Source organism: Dama dama, chromosome X, assembly GCF_033118175.1.
Source record: "Dama dama isolate Ldn47 chromosome X, ASM3311817v1, whole genome shotgun sequence".
Classification (NCBI taxonomy): Eukaryota; Metazoa; Chordata; class Mammalia; order Artiodactyla; family Cervidae; genus Dama; species Dama dama.
This window is the reverse complement of record NC_083714.1, coordinates 108,767,385-108,783,888: the sequence shown is the minus strand read 5'-3', so window position 1 is coordinate 108,783,888 and position 16,504 is coordinate 108,767,385. Positions and strand designations below refer to the sequence as shown.

Sequence of the window (16,504 nt, the reverse complement as noted above, 5' to 3'; positions counted from 1 at the left end):
TTCATGGTTAAATAGTAAGTCTGCCCAACCATAAAGAATCTAAGCAAAATTTACCTATGCCTTCATATACACTCATTCAACTCTACTCAGTTCTTTTCATTCTTTTATTTGTTTAATCTATAAACTGAGTTGGAACTCGGGTATTGTGCTAGGTGATAGAAGGATCTGATCACTTCTCAGACTGCTTAAAATAAATGGGAATAGTCAAAATATTAAAAATACATGATCTTTGGTTTAATGATGGAGATAACTGTTTTAAAACAAAAACCATGGGAGAGCACAGAGGAAGGCACTTCTTAGAGAGGGGAACATTTTAGAAAAGACTAAAGTAGTACTACAGCTCCATAGTCCTTTATCCCAGACCCCTTAGACCAAATACGTTTTAATATTCTGAAATCCTTAGTGTGTTTATTTTACCTTCCCACCAGTTTATAGCAGTATCCTGGAATCAAATACATTAATATTTCTACAGTAAAACATAAATAGTCACTCTGATGAGCTAAGTAAAAACTCTAAAAAGCCCCAGGTCAAGTTTCAACACCAGTGAGTTCATGCAAAGTTTATGAAAAATTTGGGATTATGAAAAATTATGAACTGTATTTGCATCAAGTGATTAATAATGGGACATGATGTTCTCTCCTGTTGTCACCTACTAATCCTTTGTTATCATTTTGAGCATGAATTACCTATAGTTATTTTTAAAAGTCAATATCATTCTTGTTTTTTTCTTTGTACTTTTAAATTCAAGTTGAATCTTTTGGAGCCTTGTAATTTCATAAAGTCATTTATCTAAGTAAGTCATTTAGTAAATCTCAAAATTTCTACATCCTAGCTGTGTTTCTAAAATACAGTCATCTTCATACTCTCCTTCACATTCTTCCAGATGTCTCCTACATTGGCATGAGTCAGAGGAATACTCATTATCTTGATTACTTCTTTCATTTCATACTGCAATGAACTTGACTTGAAAAGTTCAGAGCCTAACTCCTTAGGAACATTTTCGTGGAAGCTTAGTACATTAACATCTCTTTTGGTTTCCTTCCACTGTTTTAATGAACATAAACTTTTTTCCACATACCCCATATACTGCAAACAAGCTTAGTTTCTTTTTCTTTAGACTAAACTTTAAAATGTCTCTCAGGATTAAGCCCTACTGGATCATTTATATCAGCTAAAGAGTATAGATTTAAAATTTTGTTGCTAAACATTTCAAGTAGACTTAACATAGACAGCAGCTGCTAATGAGAAGCCTTTATAATTTTTAATCTTTTTAATAATCAAATTTGCATGTTAGATCACTTGCCAGCAAGATAAGTACTCAGTGGAGGGCGGAAGATTTAGAGGCATATTAGAAGGTATTTGTTATATTTCAGATAAGAAGGAAGACAAAGGAAAGAAGATAAAAATAGATGTATTGATTAATTGAGTGGTGGAGGTAAGAGGGGAATCAGGATTTCTGGGGTTTTGACTTGGGCCATGCAGTGAGATATTTATTCTTGTTGATGAAACTGGGAGTAAAGGAAGAAAAGAATAACTGGGTTAGATATGGAAAGTGATGATTACCAGCTTGGCTGCCTCTAGGCAGGTAGAACTCTAATTCCTTTTATGATGTTTGAATGGGAATCTTTTTTTTTTTTTTCCAATTATTTTTATTAGTTGGAGGCTGATTACTTCACAACATTGCAGTGGGTTTTGTCATACATTGACATGAATCAGCCATGGAGTTACATGTATTCCCCATCCCGATCCCCCCTCCCACCTCCCTCTTGAATGGGAATCTTTTTAATATAACCACCAGATAGATATATGGTTCTATTATTTAGAAAAGGAGTCTGAGATACACATTTGTATCTTTTAGCTGGCTGTGTATCTTCTTAGCTGGCTGATAGGTAATCCCTGCTAAGGTGTTAGCTGTTGAGTTTTCTGAACCATTAGCTATCCTTAAAGTAGACCAGTGCCCACACAAAGAAATGCATTAAGGAAGACAATAAATGCAAAGCTACTGAACTCTTCCTTCAGTTCAGTGAACTATGACTATCTTTTCATGTTAATATATCTTCCGTTCAGTTCAGTCACTCAGTCGTGTCCGACTCTTTGCGACCCCATGAATCGCAGCACGCCAGGCCTCCCTGTCCATCACCAACTCCCGGAGTTTACTCAAACTCATGTCCATTGAGTCGGCGATGCCATCCAGCCATCTCATCCTCTGTCGTCCCCTTCTCCTCCTGCCTTCAATCTTTCCTAGCATCAGGGTCTTTTGAAATGAGCCAGATCTTCACGTCAGGTGGCCAAAGTATTGGAACTTCAACTTCAACATCAGTCCTTCCAATGAATATTCAGTACTGATTTCCTTTAGGATGGACTGGTTGGATCTCCTTGCAGTCCAAGGGACTCTCAAGAGTCTTCTCCAACACCACAGTTCAAAAGCATCAATTTTTCGGCGCTCAGCTTTCTTTACAGTCCAACTCTCTCATCCATACATGACCACTGGAAAAACTATAGCCTTGACTAGACGGACCTTTGTTGGCAAAGTAATGTCTCTGCTTTTTAATATGCTGTCTAGGTATTCCTCTAAAATATATTAGGGACATATATATTAGGATATATAAAATATATCTAGACAAGCACCCTTTAAATGATCTGTTTTATGTTCTTTTAGGTATAACTATTACACTTTCAGTTGGCATTCATCACACACTTTTTTCAAATTAAAAAAATAGTCATTAAATAATTATTTTAACACAATTGAAAATTTTCACTTAAGTTCAAATATTGATCACTGACTTCTAGGCACTAATCTAAGCATGTATATAACATATGTACTCATAGTAGTATATAGTTAGATGTGCCCTCTTTACATTGGAGGAAACTGAGACTTGTGTGTAGAGCTGGGGTATGAACCCAGGGAGTCTAGCTCCAGAATCTGTGCTCTTTCATAGGAGCTTTTCTGTGGCTTTTTGTCTGTGATCTCTCATGGCTCTGATCATAAAAACATGGTGATTTGCTGAAAAATATTGTTACAGATTTTAGACGTCATTTCTAATGAAATAAGAGGTTCAACTGGTTCTTACTTGTCTAATCATAAGAATCACTTGAGACCCTTATTAAAATTGATTTCTAGACTCTGTTCCTAATAAATAAATTCAAAGCTCTGTGTGAAGAACCCTGGGAATATCTTTCACAGTGATCTAGATGAATCCCATGATTCAGACAAGTTAGGGACACCCTAGTCTAGATTTGATCTCTTTTAGAACTAATAATATTTTTGTTGCCCTTTTTTTTTTTCACAAACATAGATTATTATCCTATCTACCCTGTTATCTACATAATATATACTTTATCACTAGCACTGAGTTTTTTAGTATAAATTAAAGCAAACTGTTACCTTTTTCCTTTGATTCCCATGTTTCAGTAGATATATTAAGTGTTCTACAACTCTACAGTCATAGCTTATTGGCCTAATAACTGAGTAAGTGGTATTGCCACATAGCATAGATTCTAGTGCTGTTGTCCTTGGGTTATGTTTAACCATACAGTGTTTTGTGATAACATTGAGCAAACAAAATCTAAAAAATCCAAAAGCTCTCCATTCTCATGGTAACACATATTTGCTTTCATGCTTGTTTTTTCTGAGAGTTTAAAATTCTTAAGATACTCATTTCTTCATTGACTGAGACCTTGATTTTCAGCCATGTGGTTGGTTTGAATGAAGCTGTTAGATGACTTACTGACATTCAGACACTCACTACTGTCTAGGTGAATCTATCTCTGGAGTGACACGTGGCAAGTTTTGAGGGCTTACCTACATGGCTCTTTCAGTAAGACAGATTGGGCAAGGCAAGGTGGTACTTGGTATACTTTTAAAAGTTATATACTTTTAAAAGTTATATATCATCTGCTGCTTAGTGGCAGAGATTGTTACCATAAAGACTTTAGAAGTGCCATATCAAGTTAAACCATGCTGCTTCTTACCTCCACAGCAATATTTGGGAACTTACTTTGAAAACCTTAGGTTACCCCCAAAGTTTCAAGAGTAGTAATCCTAGTGTTTTCTTAACTTTAGCATAATCTAATATCACTCTGGCTTCACTCCTTTATTCTCCTAGTCCAGAAACCTCATCCCAAGATTAAAGTCATAAGAACCATTGTTTAGTCCCTAAATAATCCCCACACTACCTTTGCTCATGGAATTCCTTTTGCCTGGAAGGTGCCTTCCTCCCACTTCTCTTTCCTATGTCATCTAAATTGGCAACTTCTTACTGATTTTTTTTAATTGGCAACTTCTTTATGAAAACTTTTGTGAGTTCTACCTCCCTCTCCTTTTAGCATCCATGACATACTAAGTCTGTCTTTTGCCTAATGTATTGATTTATGATTATACTGTGTATAATCATTTGTCCTCATTGTCTTCAGTTTTTTTTATTGTAATATTTCAAGTATATTTTCATTTCTATTGCCTATGGTAAGCAATTTTCTAAAATTCCATCCCACTTTAGGTTTCATTTTTGCCAAATGGGTTTTTGGTTGGATTATGTTCTTTATAACCTCAAATACATCCAGCCCTCAGTCAGCCTCTTGTGATTTTCTTCCAAACCAAATCTCCCTTTAATAGCCCTTGCTTTTTGTGTAGTCTTTTATCCAAACAACTGAAAACATTAGTCCTAAAACCAGATTGATCCTGACTGATCTTGCAAAGTTAAAGGGAAGTTTGATTCCCAACTTCTCTAGCTCCTGAAATGCTGAAATTTCTGACCCTGTCCCTGAGATGCATTTGAAACAGCATCTTCTATCTTCTTAAACTTTTTGCTAGTAATTTATTATTTTGCTTTTTGACAGATTGAATTTTTTTTATTGAAATATAGTTGATTTGCAGTGTTGTGTTAATTTCTGCCATATAGCAAAGTGATTTAGTTATATATATGTAGTTAGCCATACCTTTCAGCATGTGAGATCTTAGTTCCCCAACCAGGGATCAGACCTGTGCCACCTGCATTGGAAGCATGGAGTCTTAACCACTGAACCTCCAGGGAAGTCCCAGTTACACACATGTATACTTTCTTTCTTACAGTCTTTTTCCATTATGATTTATCTCAAGATATTGAATAGAGTTACCTGTGCTATACGTAGGACCTTGTCATTTATCCATTCTATATGTAATAGTTTACATCTACTAATTCCAATTTCCTAGTCCATCCCTCCCCAATTCCCCTCCCCCTCCCCCTTTAGCAGTCACAAATCTGTTCACCATGTCTATGAATCTCTTGCTGTTTCATAGATAGGTTCAACAAACTGAATTCTTAATTGCTATGCAATAAACTTATTAAAATTCCACAAAACTAAAATGAGGAAACTGCAACCCTTATTTTATTTGACTTTTACTTTTTAGCTCCTCAATACACTCAAACATTGTCTTCATATAAAATCAGTCTGGGATTATTCAAAGCAGAACAGATTACTGTTAAGTCAAATTTTGACTATTATATGTGTATCTTTCCTAGGATCTTTTCCTTAAATCTCTTTATTTTCTATTTATTTTCCCCTGCCCTTCAGTTAAATCAGATTCCTTCTTGAGGACCTGCTCATTGCTGTGGACTCCAGAAGAGCCTCTGTCTCCCTCAATTCTTCTTCTATTCCAACCACTACCTTTTGAAAATGGGAAGGAACAAAAAATTTTACTGTTAAGGAAAAAACATAAGGGCAAAGGGGAAACCGCAATTTGGTTATTCATTGTCAAATCAGATTAATAGAGCTGTTGGTTTTCTTAGAGTCCTGTATCTCACAAAATAAAAATTCTGGAACTGTGATTTCAGAAGCAAAATACTGTTGGCTTAGGATTTATTCTTAGCAGCCTTAGCTCTAACCCTTTATTGTTTGCAGAAGAGTAGTATATTACCTTTTTTCTAAATGAAACTATTATAAATTATAAACTGCATAAATTATAAACTGCAATCTACCTGCCAAAGTAGTAGCATTGGAACTGAAAGTTCATTTGCTGAGTAAAGAGTGGTGTAAGACTCCACAGAACCAAGGCTCTGTGTTTGTGGAGGGAGAACTGTGCTGATTGAGAACCTCATCTTCAAAAGAGAAGGCTGGGGGTGGGGGGGGGGGTAAGAAGATGTGAAAGGAGACCACAAAGATGATAGTACAGTGTAAGATAGTGAGGGGAAACTTGAGATTTTTTTGCTTTTACAAACCCCTAGCCCAATAGGGCTTCCCAGGTGGCTCAGTGATAAAGAATCCACCCATCAAATGTAGGAAATGCAAATTTGATCCCTGGGACCCCCTGGAGATCCCCTGGAGAAAGAAATAGCAACCCATTCCAGTATTCTTGCCTGGGAAATCCCATGGACAGAGGAGCCTGGCAGCCTATAGTCTTAGGGTCTCAAAGAGTCAGACACAACTGAGCAACTAAACAACAACAGTCCAACTACTCAAAAATAGCTTTATAGTATCAGCTTCTCTGGGTCCTAGTGCCCTAGTTTCCTTATTTGTAGAGTGGAGATAACAGTGCCTCCTGCACCAGCCTTAAATGGTATAATATGTGCCAAGTATCTAATACCATGCTTCCTGTCTGGTTCTTATTTTTAATTATTTATTCATTTTTATTATTTTTGTTTATTTTCCCATGTGGGAGCCTAGTGGAGTCTATAAGTCTCCAAAGATATCTGCCGAGTTTTGGGCGTTATTTTCCTGTGAAAAAGACCTTATTGTGAAGCCCTGCTTTAAAAACTTATTCAGTTAGATCAGTGTCTTCAGAGAGAAGTGTATGGGACACAGGGAGGGAAGGACGGAGGAGCAGGTACTGTTCAAGAACTAGCAGCAAAGCCTGAGTTTATATGCTCTCTGTTTTTGCCATGTTCTAGATTTTTACTTGCTCCTCCCCTGGTATAGCTACACACACACACACACACCCCCCTTGCAACCATAGTCTTAAAGCATTATTTTGTTTATAAATAAGTTAAACACCCAAGAATTGCTATATGATACTTAAGGAATTTGCTTAAGTTTATTAAGTTTTTGTTTATTAAATAAGTTATCAGACTATCTTTAATCATCTATTTTTTACACTGGCTTTTAACTTATGTGGGTTCTGATAAGTTATAGTATTTTAACCTAGTAACTTATGAAATAGCAAGGAAATATAAATTAAGAGAAATTTAAAATGCTGTAATTTATCATATAAATATTAGTAGTTCCATAGTCATATATTTATTGAGCATCTACTACATGTTTGGCACCGTCCTAAGCACTGAGTAGACTATGCATAAAACAGATAAGATCTTTACTTTCAAACAGCATTCAGTTGCTAAACCCATTTCCTTTTCTTTAGGGTGTTTTCATTGTCTCCAACTGTTAGAGCTGAAAAGTGCCATACAGATCATCTAGTGTTTCTCTATTCAAATGAAGAACCTGAGCCTCTAAGATTCACAGGAGAGTAAGAGAACTTAGCAAACAACTCCAAGTAATGATAGCAAACTATAGGAAAACCAAAAGTTGTGAGAATTTACTGTATCATTGGCATGAGTTTAGAAAACGTGTAAATTATAAGGAAAGTTCAATTATGTTAATATGAATGAAAGATTTCACAGTATTCAAGTCAAAATCAGGGAATTTAGTGTCTTCTTCAACACTACAGTGAAACAAACCATTTTTGTATTGTATGGTGACTATTATCCATAAATATTTTTTTGCTTATATATCAAAAGTTTCAGAAGCAACCATATTAGTGATGCTGTTTATAAGTGTCTAGGTAGTATTGATAGAAATAATGTGCTTTCCTACTTTATTTAAAATCATAGAATTCACATCTGGGATTCAGACCCTTGTTTCAAGGGTGAGACATTGACTCCCAAAGAGGTTAATTGACTTGCCCAAATAAGAGCCCAAATTAGCAACTTATATTTAAACAAGGGGTCAGGTTGTTATATTTTGATATTCAGATGCCAATTATTCTCAACTTTAAATGATGTAATAACTGTCATTGTCAGACCTGCTAAGCATTAGTCTTATTTTTTAAATTGGAGGATATCTGAGAAATTGATGAAATAAAAATGAAGTTACAGATATTAGAATCTCTTGGCATTACTTCCTTCATGCTGAAAATATTCAATATTCAGTTGCTGGTCACAAATAACTTTCCCCCACACTCTAGGTATTGTCTTCTGAGAACTCTGAAGCAGTGTCAGACATTGAGGGAAGCTCTCATTGCTGCAGGAAAAGAGATTATATGGCATGGGCGAACAAAGGAAGAACCAGCACATTACTGTAGCATTTGTGAGGTAAATAATTGTTCTTATTCAGTTGTTTTATAAACCTCTTACCTCTCCAATTTTGGTTTCTCTTTAGTTATTTTTTTAATGTACTTTTTTATGCAATGCATTTTACTGAAATTGACATTGTGTTCCATATTATTATTTAACTACTATATTAAACTTTATTCTGGTAAAATGCTATTTCACTAAGTGTGAATTAACTGAATTAACTCTAAAAGTATTTACTAGAATCATTTATCTGGTAGATAACATTTGACCCTCCCTATCCACAGGTTCCTATCTGTGGATTCACCCAACCACAGATCAAAAATATTTGGGGGTTGGGAAGATAGTCCAAAAGTTCCAAAGAGCATGACTTAAATTTGCCATACACCAACAGCTATTTTGTTTTAGGTATTATAGGTAATCTAGAGATGATTTAAATATAGAGGAGGATGTGCATAGGTTATATGCAGTTAGTATGCCATTTTTTGTAAGGGACTTGAGCATCCTTAGATTTTGGTACGCATGGAAGGTCCTGGAACCAATCCTCATAGATACTGAGGGACAGCTGTGTTTAACAGATGATAAGTGTCAAGTTAAATCTTGAAATTTTAAACTGGGAACACTCCAGGTGTAGACAGTTGCCAGTAAACTGGATATAGTTCAGTACAGTTTCAGGCAGATCATTGTTCAGTTCTCCCTGGTACAATTCACAGTACGTTGGTCAGTCTTCTCCTGTGGCCAAGGCTTGCAAGAGATGCAGAAACAAAGATGTACCTGCTCTGAAGGAGCTTACATCCTACTTAGGGCAGACAAATTATAAACTGTTCTACGTATATGAGACTATGGTGAATGCAAAGTTGGTCTGACTGTTAGGAAAACACTAAGGGGAGAAAATGACCTGAGTTTTCCCTTCTAGTGTTCGCATGAGTTCACCAAAGTATTAACATTTGAGTCCATCCTCTAAGGATGAATATGATTTTAGGTAACTAAAAAATGATCAAGATTAATGTATGGCAAAAACCACTACAATATTGTAAAGTAATTAGCCTCCAATTAAAATAAATTAAAAAAAAATAAAGCAAATTTTCCTTTCCAATAAAAGAAAAATAAAAGTAGAATGGATGTTTTTATGAGCTGTAGGAACAGCATGGGAAATGGAATGATTTCTTCAGAAAAGGGTAAATAGTTCAGTGTGACTAGAACACAGACTATGTAAATTCCATTTATGAGTTTGGTTGGTAGGAAGTTTGCAGAGCATTTTGAATGAGTTTAAGAAGTTTGATACTTAACTCTGAGATCATTGAAGCCATCAAAAGTTTCTGAGCAAGTACCCAAGTTGGGTAAGTATTTCAGAGAGAAAAGTGATTGGAGAGGATGGCGATAAGAAGCTATTGCAATGGTGTTAAAGGTTGTCATCCTAAGGCCTAAAGTAGAACCTAGCAGTGGGAATATTGAAGGAGAGGAATTAAAAAGATATTTCAAGGTAAAATTCACAAGACAACTCATTAAATGGCAGAAGTGAGGGACAAGTTGAAGAATGTTCACAAATTTTCCAACTCAGATTATGAGGTTTATGTTATTTGTTATTGCTCATTGATAGTAATGAAAAACATGGTTAATCCTGGGATTGTAGTTAACATAACTTCAAAGAAGACATGAAGTCATGAGAATTTTCTTTCATTGAATATATTAGCCAGGGATATTAATGATCCATTCCAAACCTTGAAATTGTGTAATTTTGACATTGATTTTTATTTGCGATGATTGAATCCATCAAGTTTGTTTTGAGGTTTGGCTAAGCGCTAAGCTCTGTGATAAGCTCTGGAGTTTCAGTGATGAGTAAAACATAGTCTTCATCTTTGAGGAGCTCAGTCTATTGGGAAAGACAAGTATCCATACACAGTGCTATCATTGAGAAGTAGAAGGAAAGTAAGGATCACTTTCATCTGATTGTATACTGATGTTTTGAATTTAAAACAAATAGACTGATCAAACTTTTGAATTAGGCTTTTTGCCAGTGGTTTTAATGAGTGTGTCATTCCCCTGGGTCACTCCCCTAAAGATGCAGTCCCACCTATGTCTTTGGGTCTGATACAAAATAAACCCAGCCTATTAAAGATTCTTAAACAGTGCTATGTTTGTCTTAGTACCCACTCTTAATCAGTAATCACTGTCCACAACTCCTTGTAAAGTAGAACTCTATATAGTAAAGTAGTACAATAAGATAAATACTACTGTATCTATTGAATGCTTTTTCTCTTGTATGAACTAGGTGGAGGTTTTTAATCTGCTTTTTGTCACTAATGAGAGCAATTCTCGAAAGACCTACATAGTGCATTGCCAAGATTGTGCAAGAAAAACAAGTGGAAACCTGGAAAATTTTGTGGTGCTAGAACAGTACAAAATGGAGGACCTGATGCAAGTCTATGACCAATTTACATTAGTAAGTGAAACCAACATGTGAGTACATAGTTAGCTGGATAGGGAAGCACCAGGATTTGTTCTACCTGATGAGTAGGAGGTAATGAAATATTTAAATTTTCCTTTGACTCATTAGATACTTCATGAGGAAATACCCATATTGCCCCCTCCTCCACTTCCAGGTATTTATTTCTATGAAATTGACATATTTTATTTTTACTTTTATTCCTGAGTGAGACCAGCCCTAAATAATGTCACAGTAACTACATTTTAAAATCTTTGTGTACTTTTAGAACACTGTCACATCCTTTGTGTCATTTGATCTCAGGAAAATGTTTGTGTACATAGGTTATTAGTGTCCACAAAATGAGTCAGTATGTATGCTTTTAAATAACTTCTGCTTTTAGAGCTAATTTTATTTATTTAAAACCTTGTCCTTGCCAGAAGTAGTAACTTTACAAGAATATTTGATGGAGCTTAACTTCCTTGGTACGTTATATAACCTTATGAAATTCAAGTACCTTTATAAATTGCACACAGTTTTAAATTTTAAACAGCAGATGCTTAGGGGAAAGCATTTTACTCTAGCACATCAATAGTTTTATGAATAAGAAATAGACATAATTTATGAATTGTTGAATTCCTTCAGTAGTTTTTCTCTTATATATGTGGTCAGAAACTGAATTTTTGAAGTTTAGCTTCTGGTATTTTTATTTGAATAGTCTTCAAGATTGCTTGAAGAAGAAGAAAATTACCTGTTAAATAAAATTACTATCTAGTTGAATTAGGTTCTGAAGCAAGTCATCAAGGAAGTTGTGATTGATTTGTTATTTTTTACAAGCCTTCTTTTAATTTTTAAGCAATTTCAAAAAATGGTCAACCTAATAACATTTTAAGAGTTTTTGACTAATTGGTGAAGTACCAAAATGTAGGGTACACTAAGTAGGGTAATGGTCTCAGACTCTTAGGATAATTGGCCAGGTGGGGGGCAGTAACGGAGGTTATACTGGACAGAGTGTGGCAGGCAGTTGAACTTTGCTGAGAATTGTTATTTCCCCTACTAGGAAACACTATTAACAATTTATATACCAAAGTAACATACTTTACTTTTCATTTTCAGGCTCCTCCATTACCATCCTCCTCATCTTGATATTGTTCCATGGACATTAAATGAGACCTTTTCTGCTATTCAGGAAGTAACCCAGTTCTGCACCACTGGTTTTTGTAGCTATCTCGTAAGGCTGCTGGCTGAAAACTGTGTCTATGCAACCTTCCAAGTGCGGAGTGTCAACCAACTGGACAGGGGAGAGCTTTGCTCCTACTCCAGGACTCTCACAAAGCTGATCAGCTGTTCTTCAGAAACAAAATAATAATTTCCATGTTTTGTATATATCTGACAAAACTGGCAACATCATACAGACTACTGACTTGAAGACAACCTCTTTTATATTTCTCTATTTCTGGGCTGACGAATTGGTTTTCATCTGTCTTTTCCCCTCTTCAGAATTTTCCTTGGAAAAAAATACTAGCCTAGCTGGTCATTTCTTTGTAAGGTAGTTAGAAATTTTAAGTCTTTATTTGGTCAACTTTTTTTTAATGTGAAAAGTTAGGTAAGGAACTTTTTTTACTGCTTTTATGTTTTTCTGTCTTGTTTTGAAACCATGACGGTTATTACACTTCTGGTTCCTAAATAAAATGTTTAAAAAATTAACAGCCAAGTCACAAAGATAATGGATTGCACATAGACTAAGGAATAAACTTCAGATTTGTGATTTTTGTTTCTAATCCTGATGTAAATTTACACTATTTATAAATACGTATTTATTGCTTGAAAATATTTGTGAATGGAATGCTGTTATTTTTTCCAGATTTACCTGCCATTGAAATTTTAAGGAGTTCTGTAATTTCAAACACTACTCCTATTACATTTTCTATGTGTAAATAAAACTGCTTAGCATTGTACAGAAACTTTTATTAAAATTGTTTAATGTTTAAAGAGTTTTCTATTGTTTGAGTTTCAAAAAGACTTTATGTACAGTGCCCAGTTTTTGTTCATTTTTCAAATCTGATTATATATATTTTATATATACTTGTGTATGTATATATAATATATATAGAAATCTGGATATATATGTATAAAGATTTAGAACTTAAATTTTTCTCATTTTAAGTTTCCCATCTATGGTAGATTTTTGAGGTGTCTACTGTAAAGTATTGCTTACAAAAGTATGATTATTTTTAAAGAAATATATATGGTATGTATCTTCAAGACCTAAAATGTCAGACTGGTTTATTGTTAAGTTGCAATTCTGCAATGACAGACCAATAAACAGATGCTGCCAAAATGTAGTATAATAGTAGAAAACAAATAGTGATTGAACTTAAAGTTTTAAAGGGCATGTTATACGGGCTTGACAAATCCTGTACATTATTTATTAGTATTTTCTAATGGAAAAGAGATTCAGGTGAGGGGCTCTATTTTAGAATGCAAATAAATTAAGAAACTTATTTTTTAATGTTAGGCAGTTTTGACATTTCATGCTTTCCTGCTTGCATGACATGATATGGGCAGGGGAGGGAGTCTTTCAATTCTGTAACAGTAGTAAAATAGACTAAGCTATATTAGCCTTACAGAATCACTTCTAATTAACAATAGTATTTCATATTATAGTGTACCTTGCATTTGACACATACTCTCATTTTATCATGCTGCTGTTTCTAAGGTTTTTCCAGGAATATTTAGTGAAGAAGCATAGAGAATGCTCTAAGTGAAATTATATATAACTAAAGAGAATTTATAATCCTATCTGGTGAAATGCTGTGCTGATTGGATTAACAAGTTCTCTTTTTCAGATAGTTTTGGAGTATGTTGTCCTCCTAGAAACAGTTTGAAGGCTTGAAAGCATGGAGACATTTTATCCAATTAGTTAATAATTTGGTAAATATTGAACTTGAAAATCTACTAGCAGCAGTCATCTCTTAACAATTTCAGAAGGAAATAATTGCAAATGTGTTTTAGTGAAGAAGCAAGAGTGTTTGTCTAAGTGCTGCTTAAGATGTTTAACCACTGATATTTTTAAAAGAACTCAAGACAAACATTTTTGCAAATAAAAATTACAAGTCAAAGAAATTAACACAGCATTGTAAATCAGCTATACTTTAAAAAAAAAAAAAAAAAATATGGCAAGGCAGCTATCCAGAAGCAAAGATTATCAGAATGCTAAAGCTATGCTTAAATGTTCCTTAACCATTTCTACTTTATCTTACTAATATGTCTTATTTTCTATCATTTTATTAAGATATAGTTTATTGCCAAGATTAACATAAGTTGTCTGACGTTTAAAAGTAAGTTAGTGGTGTTAACTAAGTACATATTTGAAAGCTAAATGACAAGAGTAATACTTGCTCACTTAGTCTTTGAATGGGTAAGAGGATAAAAGACAAATGAAATATATCAACATTACTCTGAAGTATAAGTAGATGAACAAAGTCTTACTTAAACTGCTTTCTTTTCATCAATTTAACAGCTTTTATAATGTACATTTTTCAGGTTTCAGAAAATATAGAATGGGTTTTTTGTTTTTTGTTTTTTTTCTTTTTACTGCTTGTATAGATAAATCCCTCTAACCACACTCTATCTGGGTGCCTTAATAACATCCTAACACACACACACACTGTTTAGAGAAAGAAGCTAATACAGTGTATTAAAAAAAAATGTTAATCCAGAAAGTGGGAATTAAACCATATTTTTTTCCCCATTGTCACCAGCTAAACAGTAATCTTACACTGTCGTTATAGGAGTTCAACTTGTTTAACTCATTTAAGTTAAATCAATGAAAACATTCTGGCTTCTGCATTTAGAACTGAAATCCAAGTCACTTTTCCAAAGTAGTAATTTGACAGTTGGAACTTTAAAATTACCAGTCAACTGAAGTAAAAGATCATGTAATATTATGAAATTACCTTAGATGAAGTGCCTGCTTCTCAGAACGTCTTTAAATTATCATGTGTATTTTCATTTAGTCAATATATTTAGCATCTCCTAAAAAGTGAATCTACATAAGATGTGATCTACTCTTCATACACACGTCTCATGGGAGATTCACATTAATATGCCAAGCAAAACCTAGAAGAAATAAGAAGGGTGAGTAGTAGTATGGCTTGCATTTCAGCAGGATTTATATCACACCTTGCAGAGCAAGAGGATTTGGGAACTAAGGGGTTAGAATAATGTTAAAGGCAACTGGAGGGATAGGAAGCCTGCTATTCCATGATAGATGTTTACACTTTACCCTCTGGTTACTGTGGACCCATCCACAGAATTAAGCAAAAACAGCATTGAATTCGCAGTAGTCTTCTTGCCTGCTTTAGCCCACTCTTGTCTTCCACATGTCTGCCCAAGGGATATTTCTAAAACATGGAAATTCAAGGAAGAACTGATTTGGACTTGAACTTTGGATGTTGTGAGTTTGGAAAGGACCACAGATTTGAAAGACAAAGTTCACAGGACCGATCAGATGTCTACCTGTGGGTGGGGCATTGCTTCTAACTAGAATAAGAAGTATTCTAGTTCTTATTGCTTGTAGTGCATCCAAGTAGTTGGAATGAGGAGAAGCTTGAACCAGAGCCATGTATCTATATGTCCATAATCGAGGTGGTGCCAGAGGAAATCATACAAGAACTGTATGGTGAGGAGAGATAGATCAAATATCCACTTAAGAATGCCAGCATATAAGAGGAGAGGAGCTTGCAGTGGAGAAGAAAGTTAAAACAGCCTTGGTGATACTAGACAAACTAAGTTTTCAAAAGTGACCATACCCTGTTGCAAAGATGAGGATTAAGTGGATTTCTTTGGGTTTAGCACAAGATGGTGACGTTTGCCAGGGGAACAACAACTGGATCACAGTGGATGCAAAAAGGTATTGAATTTGAGGGATGATGGAGTCACTGGTCTTTCCAAAAGCACTGGGATTCAATTACATTGGTCATTGTGAAATAACACAATCATCAATTTTAAACACTGTATCATGGTCTTGAGTGCTTTACACAGTAATTAATAGTTTCGTATATATACCATGAAGTGGCATCTCTGGCGGCTCAGTCAAGAATCTGCCTGCAATACAGGAGACCTGGGTTCAATCCCTGGCTTAGGAAGATCCCCTCGAGTAGGAAATGACAACCCATTCCAATATTCTTCCCTAGGAAATCCCATGGACAGAGGAGCCTGGTGGGCTCCAGTCCATGGGGTCACAATGAGTTGGACACGACTTAGCAACTAAAGCACCAACCACCACCACACCGTGAAGCAACCCATGTATTGATAGTATTTTGGTATTGAAAGGAAGACATACTTTTTAGTTGAACAGGAAAATGAGGATAGTATTTTTTCGTATGGCCCACCTCACCAAGTCAATGGACATGAATTTGAGTAAACTTGGGGAGATAGTGGAGGACAGAGGAACCTGGCATGCTGCAGTCCTTGGGGTTGCAGAGTTGGGCACAACTTAGCGACTGAACAACAACAGCAAAGATACCTACTATGTGCAAAGCACAGTATTTTATTTTTAGTCCTCAACAGTGACCCTCTGAGGTATGTTTTAGCCCAGGGATCCCCAACCCCCAGGTCGCAGACTGCTACCGGTCTGTAGCTTGTTATGAACCGAGTGGTACAGGCAGGATGTGAGCTGCAGGCAAGCTAGTGAGCAAAGCTTCATCTGCTCTCCATAGCTCTCCATCACTCATTACCACTTGAACTACCCCCTCTCCCACGTCCATGAAAAAATTGTCTTCCTTGAAACCCTGATGCCAAAAAGGTTAGGGACTGC

At 35.3% G+C, this 16,504-nt stretch overlaps 1 protein-coding gene across 22 annotated transcripts in view; it reads left to right on the top strand.

Moving 5' to 3' along the window:
• KDM6A (lysine demethylase 6A) overlaps nucleotides 1-12,675 on the top strand; it is a 180,775-nt gene extending 168,100 nt beyond the window's left edge. For 7 of the 22 annotated variants that reach the window (XM_061136666.1, XM_061136677.1, XM_061136675.1 and 4 more), the window contains 3 exons: nucleotides 8,153-8,279; nucleotides 10,531-10,701; nucleotides 11,800-12,675. In XM_061136666.1, coding sequence (XP_060992649.1) covers nucleotides 8,153-8,279; nucleotides 10,531-10,701; nucleotides 11,800-11,829 — 328 coding nt within the window. In that variant the 3' untranslated portion in view covers nucleotides 11,830-12,675. Of the gene's footprint in view, nucleotides 1-7,330; nucleotides 7,436-8,152; nucleotides 8,280-10,530; nucleotides 10,719-10,815; nucleotides 11,769-11,799 lie in introns of those variants that run through there. The other 15 variants (XM_061136679.1, XM_061136685.1, XM_061136680.1 and 12 more) reach the window with 6 other exon arrangements.
• The last annotated feature ends 3,829 nt before the right edge of the window (nucleotides 12,676-16,504 follow it).